Source organism: Antedon bifida, chromosome 1, assembly GCF_963402885.1.
Source record: "Antedon bifida chromosome 1, ecAntBifi1.1, whole genome shotgun sequence".
Lineage (NCBI taxonomy): Eukaryota > Metazoa > Echinodermata > Crinoidea > Comatulida > Antedonidae > Antedon > Antedon bifida.
In genome coordinates this window covers 23,376,270-23,386,895 of record NC_136226.1, presented here as the reverse complement: position 1 = coordinate 23,386,895, position 10,626 = coordinate 23,376,270, and the positions used below count along the sequence as shown (strand labels likewise).

The 10,626-nt window shown below is 34.1% G+C and overlaps 1 protein-coding gene across 1 annotated transcript; it reads left to right on the top strand.

Annotated features, from left to right (window-relative positions):
* Window positions 1–663: 663 nt before the first annotated feature.
* On the top strand, window positions 664–1,672 carry LOC144853268 (trace amine-associated receptor 5-like). Its single transcript, XM_078711114.1, has one exon. The coding sequence runs from the start codon at window positions 761–763 to the stop codon at window positions 1,670–1,672; it is 912 nt and encodes a 303-aa protein (XP_078567240.1). The 5' UTR covers window positions 664–760.
* The last annotated feature ends 8,954 nt before the right edge of the window (window positions 1,673–10,626 follow it).

Genomic DNA, 10,626 nt, shown 5'->3' with positions numbered 1-10,626 from the left:
ACAATTAAATTGTAGTCATTTGGGTACTGTTAATGATTAAAACACACATATTCTTTTAAATCGTGATTCAGCCAATTATAGTTTTAAAACCAATAGGACCTTACACCTGCCCCTCTGTGTCAGTACCAAAGTCACCTCATGGTTACTCTAAATATTGATTTGTAGTGTAATAATGTTTATCATTTCACTACATATACATGAAAGAAACTTTGTGCCAAGTTTCATGCTTTGGTAATAAAATGCACACCTCATGGCATTAACTGCTCTACCAGTAGGAGTAGGAATCAGTTTTGTGTATGTTGTCACGCAGCGATGAGCAGCCTTACCATCGATTCCGAAACGAACCGAACTCCAGTACGGAAAAAATCGCTTCCGGCCGATTGTATATCACATCGTTTAATAGTTTACAATTAATGAATGTTTATAAGTGGAATGGTAAAAATAATTTCATGAAGTGAAAGATGACATTTTTCCGCCGACAAAAATAGAAATACACGGCGCACGCGAGCGTAAATATAATAGGCCTACACTTAATTTTTCAACATATGACGGGAATCCATTTAGGCGATATATAATAACGTCTATAAAACACCATGTGACCCACAATCGTCCAATTAGATGGCAGGAATCTATTTAGGTGTTATATAAAAGTGATATTATTCTCGTATACACACATAAAGCTGGATCTAAAGGACTGTTTATTGTTAGCTCTTTGTTTACGCTGTTGACGTTGATTGTCTACATCGAATTTATATTTAAAATGAATTCTACCGAAATAGAATCATCAACCACAGTGACAATAATATTCAGAACGGTCATTTTTGTCATCCTTATGCTTTTTGCAATTATTGGTAATTCTTTAACTCTTGCTGTAATCTACACAGTCGAATCACTTCACACAAAAACGTATGTCTTTGTCGTAAATCTAGCAATCGCAGATCTTTCAGTCGGACTATTCGTAATGCCTATTATTGTTACTGCTTCTATATGTGATGGATGGCCATTTGTACAAGACTGGATCTGTGAGTTATCTTCTTCTATAATTGGACAGTGTTACCTAACAAGCGTTGCTTCGCTATGTGCAGTATCAGTTGAAAGATACCATTCAATAATTAACCCTTTACTTTATGAATCAAAAATGAGCAAACGGAATGTTATCATTTTGTTATGTTGGACGTGGATTCAGCCTTTTATTTTCATCGTCCTAGGATTGGGTAACAACGAATATGACCCTTATTCTTTTGCTTGTCTACCTAAGTGGGAAGAGAACATCATTCTTTCAATAATCATGTCTGTTTTTTGTTTTTTTATTCCGGTTTCATTAACAGTCAAATCATATTACCACATTGGTAAGTTAACTTTCCAGCAACTAAATCGTATTCAGAATGTTACAACACTTGCATCGAATTCGACAAATATGATTAGGACCAAGATCAAATCCGGTTTTGTGTTTGCAATTGTCATTGGCACGTTTTTGACATTGTGGTTGCCGTACCAAGTTGTCGTAAATTGCAATTTATGGAAGGTGCGCTTACCAGATGCGTATATAACTGTTTCGATGTGGTTGGTGTTATTGACCTCGTCATGTAACCCAGTAATATACTGTCTGATGAATAGGACATTTAGAGGCGGACTTTTAATAATTATGTATCGAATTTGTCTTAGACCATAGCTAATTGCATGTTGGATACTTAAAAGTAAATGCATCAAATAAGTTGATTACTTAACGCATTACTGCTCTAATGTAATGTTATGGTAATCAATTTATATGCTTTTAGATGTGGGTTTTCTCTCGTATGTTGTTATTAATTGATGTGTAGGCCTAAAATGTATGATATTTCATTTTGCTGTATATAAACTGTGTATGCTTATTGCTGTTATTAAATGTTATAATCGATAATCACAAAACATGTTTGTAATAGGTCATAGTCTATAAAATTCAATTAAAAATAAGAAATGTTTTGCTTTGAAACAAATTTTGATGTTTACTTTGGTTTAGGCAAATTAGGTTTAGATAGCTAATTATTTACAACAAAAGTGTCTGTTAATTGTTTTCTTCATAGTAATTCATTTCTTACTTTTACCAGGGAGGAGTTAAATGTTAAATTACAATTGTAATTTAACTCTTCCCTGCTTATACCTATTTATATCTGTATAAACAGTTATTGTAAATACAATGGTGGCTATTTTTAAGCAGGTATGCATATTAACAATTTTGGTCTAAGTGGTTGCATAAACAATTATGTACCTACTTAAGTATTTCCTGGCTTTGGGTTGTTAAGTCTTAAATAATCTTTTAATCAATCTTGTTAATAATAATTTTTTATCTAAAATACAGTTCCAATCGCCGCAAACGATGTGGATTTTTATATTCTAATATAACTTACTTTATTTTGCCGTAAAACCTGGGGGAATCGTTGTTGGTGCCATAAATTGAGATTAGCGTGAGTTTTAGGTCGGCAACTTTTACCTCTAAAGCCAGCATATTTATTGTTTGTTTATTTCTTTTGATTCTAGATAATCAGCAATTTTTAGGCTTACGTTGTCATATTTTGGGGCTTTAGATAACGATGATGATGCGGATGTTGGATGGGCAGACCTTTTTGGTGCTACTACAACCTAATTAATATCTTTGATGATTGGCTTTTCAATAGCGTCCTCTAATATATATATTAATTATAAAAACTTACTGTCTCGGTTCAAGATATGGAACTAAACAATTCATCTGATCAGATTTTTTAAATCCTCCACCACCAGCATCAACACTTTTAGTAGAATTATTTTTATGGTTCTCTGAAGAGAATCCCTGAGATTAATCCATTTTTTCTTTGCCGATTCACCTGTGATACAACAATATACATATGTCAATTGTTATATCTGTTCACTACAAGTTTTAATGTATGTTTTTAGAGTCATCATATTACATAACAAAATATAACCTCCTTGGCGGAGGTAATAACTTTTTAGGATTTAGCAATTACTTGTCCCACTCCATCATGCCTCACCCAAGGCATATTGTTATGCCTTGATATAGGCCTAGTAGTTGTTGACTTACCATCTACACCAACCTCATCCCCAATAGCTTCCCAGACATCTGCTTTTTGTTTGTCTTGTTTATACTCGTTACTGCCTTTTGTCGTACAGTATTTTACTGATTTTTACGATGTTCTAAAAAAAATGTATTGTATTTATTTGATTGGCATTACATAGCCTGGGCCCTACTTAGGCCTAGCCTACTACTACTTAGTCGTAGCACAACAACGCTTCGCTCTGATTGGTTGTTCTAAAGGCAGAAGAGACGCGGTACTATTGTATGAGATCCCAAATGGGTCTACCTAACCCTTTTATAGACCTTATGGTACAAATTTTGTCTATCCGTGGGCCTAGGTGTAGAAGTTCTTAATCACTTGAAACTAGTAATTTATTTTTTTTTACTTTCCTTTTATTTCAGTTCCTTGTTCATTACTAGTAAATCCAAATCGCAATAAAACTCCAAAAGGTGTCAAATAACATAACTAAGCGAGAGCTGAGTTTTGTCCACTATCGTCAACAATACAACACATCGATTTGGTGGTCTTATGATGTGCTGGTCAACCATTTCTTGAATCATAGCCTTTTCTTCAGTTATTCGGGTTAGGTGTATACGTCTAAACGGTTGTCGTATTGCCTGGTTCGATGTTGTCGTGATTGAGTGTGTTATCAAGTTGCACTTGCCGACATCGTATGATCCGTTCGAGAAAGCATCAGGATACTTCGTTATGCAGTTAGATACCACTAACTTTTCTTCATTCAGGTAACTTAAATCGAGTACAGGAGCTACATCCGATGTCACCTGTGTTACTGGGTCCGGCTGTTCAGTTGTTATCTTACCGCCAGGTTGCACTAAAACTTCGTTCACATGCACCTAACAACCACTACTAACTCTGCCTTTTGTGTTCGCTCCATAGGTGAGACTTCGCCTACCATACTGTCAGTATATTTGTCAGTTTAATGTCTTGCTTTTCAGTGTTCGCTAACATCACCTTCACTACCCCATCGTCGGCAATGTCGCAGCCCTCAATCACTTCTACAGAAGATTTGTCGTGTGTGGAACTAATTAGCACTTCACCAGAGACACTACCCGTATGACACAAAAATTCTTCTTATACTACCTTGTCTTGTTTTCTATGGTGGTACACTCCAAATAATGGTAAGAACGAGCATTCCTCGTTACGTTAAGTGACCTTTGTTGATTACACCACCCATGAACTCAAATATGTGTGAGTCTCTTTGTGTGATTTTTGATAAAACTTTTCGTTAGTAAATTTTACCTTGCTAACGCCTCTTTGTAGTTTGGTAGACAATCTCTTTTTTTCTCTAAATGACAACCCAACCTCCGTTTTCAAGGCGAGCTTCTTTTTCCTATAAATTTCCTTTCATCGATAGACATACATATCTGCTCTCTGTCAAACTGGAATAAGTCGTCTACTTTAATATGATTCGGAAAGGGTGACATTGTAGTGGGCCTTCCTGTCTGTAGCACTTGTGTACATAGGCAGTTCTTTCTTTTTCCGTGTAAGGCATGATTCACCAATTACAACCCAACCTAGATCTAGCTGTTGTTAGGTCCGTTGTGCGCTTGGGGTACATCCCTTCCTAGTAAAACCCGAACATTCTTTTTTCATTCTTGTCTAAAGGTAGAATTTCACTAGTCTTCCAAATCCAATTGACTCTCTTGATTGTCGTCTGATTTATGTTTTGTGTACAAGAAAACTGTATACAGCTCATTCAGCTCATATCATTATATTTATTTCTGAAAGCCAACATGCATTGGTCATGGTAATAAGCATCACGTGCAAACATAGTGCCTTTGGAAAATTTGGCAAGCACCTTGGTATCACCCATTTCATTTGCAGCTTTTCTAATATTTATATCTCTACCGTTCGTCTACACTTTAAGCAGTACATCATTTGGATTTGCATTTTGATTGATGCTTTTAACTTCGAGACTCCTTTATCAAAAAAGAAACATTTTGATTATCTCAAATGTACTTCTGTGTTTACAGTGCTCTTTGTTCTTTTGCACATTGTATCACTGTTTTGATTTTCTTCTGCTTTCTTTTTTTTTGTCATGGCCCTCTGTAATCTTGTTGAAGATAACTCAAGAATGCAGCTTTTATGCCATCTAGCCCGATTCGAAATTAGATTCATAGCAATATCGCATTCATCACCCTGCAAAGCAGCCACACAAACTTAATTAGCAGTGGTAAGTCGTTGTCTATGAATGTTCTTATTTTGCCTTAAATTTCAAATTATAATATACATCATTTTTGTCTTCTTTAAATAAATATAAAACATCTTTTCCATTACTCGGGCACAATACACACTTGCTCCATCCAAGATCAGTGTTTATTAATCCTCCTGTAGAAAGTAACATAAATACACTAATTATATGCATTTATATACTTTTTGAATTATTTTTTTCTGGTGGAACTAGCCTTAAAGCCCTCTGGGCTTATTTATGTTTCTAGCTCCAGCATAAGTGCATTCTAAAAAAACACACACTGTAATATTATTTCACAATGATGTATCTTATGAAAATAAATTGAAATTGAATTGAATATGCCTAGGCTGAATGAACTTCACAAATGTATGCCTATTCATATTCAAGATAGAAAAGAGAGTACATTGCATTCGATTTTAAAAGAAAACAGATTTTTTTTATTTTTTTTATTTACACCCTAATTAACATCAAGCCTGCCCTTCTCCTTTCCTAAAGATACAAGCTAGGCTTATCAAAGGCAGGCAGACCTAGTTACCTAAGGCAAGCCACGTCGTCATTTCCCACAAGAGCCTGACAGAATGTCACGCATATACACGTCGTTGTGAGTGTTAATTTTTATTCATATCCCTGCTAACAATCATCATTAGATAAATAAACTCACCATTTGATATATTGTTTGTCTTTCCTGCTGTGTCAAAACTATGAAAACCTTTAGCCAATCAGAAGGTTCAGAATTGAACTATGACACCTCTCAGAACATGGCAATTTAATAAGTCTGATAAATTTAGAGTGTCTGTGTGCACTATACTATTAAGTCCAATAAATGTTGAATTAATAAAATTAATCTTAATTAATTACAACTACAATAAACGACATATGATCACATAATTCCATAATAACATCGTATAAATGGCAAAGGTCATAAATTGTATATATATATGGCGTATCAATTTGATCTCTGGTGTGCGTGCGTACAATGTAATTTATGGTAATCAATTTATATACTTTTAGATGTGGGGTTTCTCTCGTATGTTGTTATTAATTGATATGTAGGTGTAGGTGTATTGATGTGTAGGCCTAAAATGTATGATATTTCATTTTGCTGTATATAAACTGTGTATGCTTATTGCTGTTATTAAATGTTATAATCGATAATCACAAAACATGTTTGTAATAGGTGATAGTCTATAAAATTCAATTAAAAATAAGAAATGTTTTGCTTTGAAACAAAGTTTGATGTTTACTTTGGTTTAGGCAAATTAGGTTTAGTTTAGATAGCTAATTATTTACAACAAAGGTGTCTGTTAATTGTTTTCTTCATAATAATTCATTTCTTACTTTTACCAGGGAGGAGTTAAATGTTAAATTACAATTGTAATTTAACTCTTACCTGCTTATACCTATTTATATCTGTATAAACAGTTATTGTAAATACAATTATTTTTAAGCAGGTATGCATATTAACAATTTTGGTCTAAGTGGTTGCATAAACAATTATGTACCTACTTAAGTATTTCCTGGCTTTGGGTTGTTAAGTCTTAAATAATCTTTTAATCAATCTTTTTAATAATAATTTTTTATTTAAAGTACAGTTCCAATCGCCGCAAACGATGTGGATTTTTATATTCTAATATAACTTACTTTATTTTGCCGTAAAACCTGGGGGAATCGTTGTTGGTGCCATAAATTGAGATTAGCGTGAGTTTTAGGTCAGCAACTTTTACCTCTAAAGCCAGCATATTTTCATCGTTATCTTTTTTTATGTTTTGTGAGAGTGTAATTAAAATTATTGTTGAAGAAGATCGCAACTCCCCGTGCATTATTGCGGTATGAACTGAAGAATCTTTCACAGTCTCATTCTGATTTAAATAATGATTCAGTTTCTGCAGAAAATGCACATCTAGGAGGCAGATAATATTGTGCTTTTTTTTTTATTTCAGATAGTTTAAAACATCTCTGCGTTTTGATTTTTCCGCAAGACCTCTGCAGTTCATTGATACTATTGATAACGTATTATTTCTAGACATTTCGGATTATTATTTATTTTTTTATAGGCATACTGTATATGTTATTGACATTAGACAAAGATAGACCAATTAATTCCGCGAGGGTATACATGGTTATACAACGGTTATTTTGTACAGTCATATACCATAGTTTAAGCCAATTGCTATTTGGGTATCAATAAGAACCGAGTCTATTGTATGTTGGTTTTGTATATTCATACGAATTACATTTTATCAAAAATACATTTTTGTAGCAGGCAAATACCGTATTTATATGACTTTTCTCTTGTATTTTCTATTATTTTGACAGCTATATTCCTAATATCGTTTATACACTCTGTCACAGTGGAAATGAAGTAGTTGTTTTTTTTTGTTATAGTGAAAGAATAAAAAAGATTTTAAAAAGAAACAAATTAATCCCACCCCACGAAGAATATAAATACCCCGTATATCCTTCCTTCTTCCCTATCCCGGAAAAAATAATTACTTAAATAAGATATTAAAAACTTGTTTTCCTTATAAATACAACAAAAGCAAAAGAGAAAGCATAAGGCCTAAATACATTCATTCATTGATCTCCCCCTAACAGGCATGCACAGTAATATATTTAAAATGATACATTGTATTACAACACATTTTAATATACATTATACAAATTAGTTCTACTGCACCAGTCTTGAGCTCCCGTCTTCTTCTACTATTCTGGGTAATTTAAGTACACTTTCCTACCGGGTTTCTCATCCAACAGTCTCTTACGTTTAGCCACAACTGTTTCCTTTTTGTTCTCAGATTTGGAGTAAAAAGTCGTCTGTTTTTTCCCCGGAATGGGACTGTTTTTCAGGTTAACAGCTCCTCTCATAACTTTAATTTTGTCGGTATATTTATGTGTATTCGTTTCGGATACTTAGCTTGTTTACCCCCCGGTAGGTAGGAATGTCGGGTACAATGAGCCCGTTGTATGTCTATATTAGTGTCCACTTTCAGACATGTTTTAAAAAAGTCTAGAATATAAACAGTTTTTACCTTCTGATTGCTCCGGAATGCAAAATATAACTATATTGTTCCTCCTTTGTCTATTCTCCAGTTCGTCAACCCGAGTAGTTGTAGTTGTTCCATGTCTCGTGACTCCGCCTTTTCGTCTATGTTTGCCTGTAATGTTTCTTGGTATGCTTATCATGGAAGCTCCGCCATATTTGTTTTAATCCTCTTTAAATTGGCGAGTTTTTCGTTAATGGAATCGAGTATTTGCAACTTTTTCAGTTTTTCAACTTCGTTTTATGTACCCAAAAATCCGGGCGATTTCCGCTAAACTGCACGAAATCACCGAAAAACAGCTATTTTTTAAAGGTTTTTTCAATGTAACTTTGTTATTAATTGACCGATTTTTATGGCTGTTTCGACATTGTAATGCCTAATTAAGTACCTACAATGTCATGTTTTTTTTAATTTAAAAAAACTTAAAACGTCGTCGGCATTGATTTTTAAAGTTAGACAATTTGAAAATTGCCCTGTGTTAAAGAATGGCTTGTCTTGCCAATTTGTTGAGATTTTTACAAAAACGTTCATAACGTTTGACCTAGTTATCCAATGATATTGGCTGTTCCACCATGCAAAAGCTAATCAATCAAGCTTTCTAATGACCTAAAGTAAAATTTGATTGGTTCAGATACTTCGTCGGCACAGCCCTTTTTTAGTCGCGTGGACGCGACTCTATAGTTCACTATGTCGGTCTGTCTGTCGGTCCGGTATCACTATGCATTGTAGCACGCGACTTAATGGCTGTTGGCCTTGTTGAAGCAGTGTTTTGGTTTGTCAGTGACCGGCTAGTGTTAAAGGATAGGCGAAAATTTTCGAAGTCGCCAAAGCTTTCCTTGACAGTCAGAACGTAACGTTAAAACTAAAATTACAGTTGCTGAAAAACTATTTATCCAAAACGCTTAATTTTTTCACGAAAGTTAAGAGTTATTATCCCTTATTTGTAATATGTAAATGTATTTAAGATTAGGGTACAGGATTTTTTACATAAATAGTTTTAAAACACTTGGTTTTTTTTAAAACCACCAGCATGGTTTTGCCGTATTGGCGGACTCGTCCATTTTACTAATAGGAAAAGGATTGTAGCACATATATAAAACGTTGAATTTGACCTATATGGTTTCCGTTTCTAATGTAAAATTAATATTATATTATTAGTATCTCTATGTAATATATTATATATTCATATTGTACTAGTTAGCATCTACATCTACCGTTATACTGCACTTTGTTTTGGTGATTTGTCAACACAGGGAGTTGGTATACCTTTGGTTCTACTAAAATTATTATTACTTTTATTTGTTTGTGCAATATTTGAAGATTGCTATAAAAATAGAAATAATTTAAATATAATAGACAGATTAAGTGTACGCACTATGCATATGGAACAGATTACCTATTGGGAGTAGTTCAGTATGACACATCTGATATTCTATTACCTTCTGTATCAGCCTCCGCCCTTTTGGGATTTTTTTCTATACAATACTTATTGTTAATGTACCATAGTTATTTTAAGGGGAATAGTCTCCTAATAAATAGTTCTTAACACTGTAACATTGTTCTTTTGTACCTGTGTAAGAGAGCAGATTGAGATCAACTGATAAGAACCCAACGCACTAAAATTAAATAGGCCAAAAAAACAAAACAAATTGCAATATGATAGTATCCAGCTTATCCTCGCTGTCTGCTTTAGATCTGATTTTTGTTGCCATGATTCTTTCGCCATAGCAATTCACTTCGTCGAATCTGCAGCATTTTCACTAATAATATTTATTATTGATGAGGAACATATTTTATTCTTATGCAATTGAAGTGTTTCTCCGTAAAATTACCTAAAGGTACAAGAAACACGTGATCCTCGGCCTTAGGTAACTTTCCTAAGTATACAATAATGTTTATGTAGTTGTAGAGAATGTATGTCCTTAACCATTTGCTTGTGGGTCTATCTTCTTGCTTCGGTTCGTAACCGCTCTTGTTGATCATATATTTTCTTTCTATGAGTAGATCTTTCGCACATGGCATTTGTTATGCATTCCTTATGATAAGGCTTGTGGCATGTAGAGCAGTTGATTACAACCTTTCGCCTAGCAACCCTCTCGTCTTCTTCAAAGTTGATTGATCTTTTCCTGCACACAGTGCAGCAGCAAATGCTATACAAAAATGGCCACAAGTGTTACTTGCATAAGGTTATTGCTGTACGCCTTTTACGTGGAAATTCATGTTGTGAACGCTGGGTTCCATCAACTTGCATGCCACCTGAGTCAATTCTAACGGGTAATATCTTGGATCCAATGTCTGTAAACTATCGTACACATCGACGTTA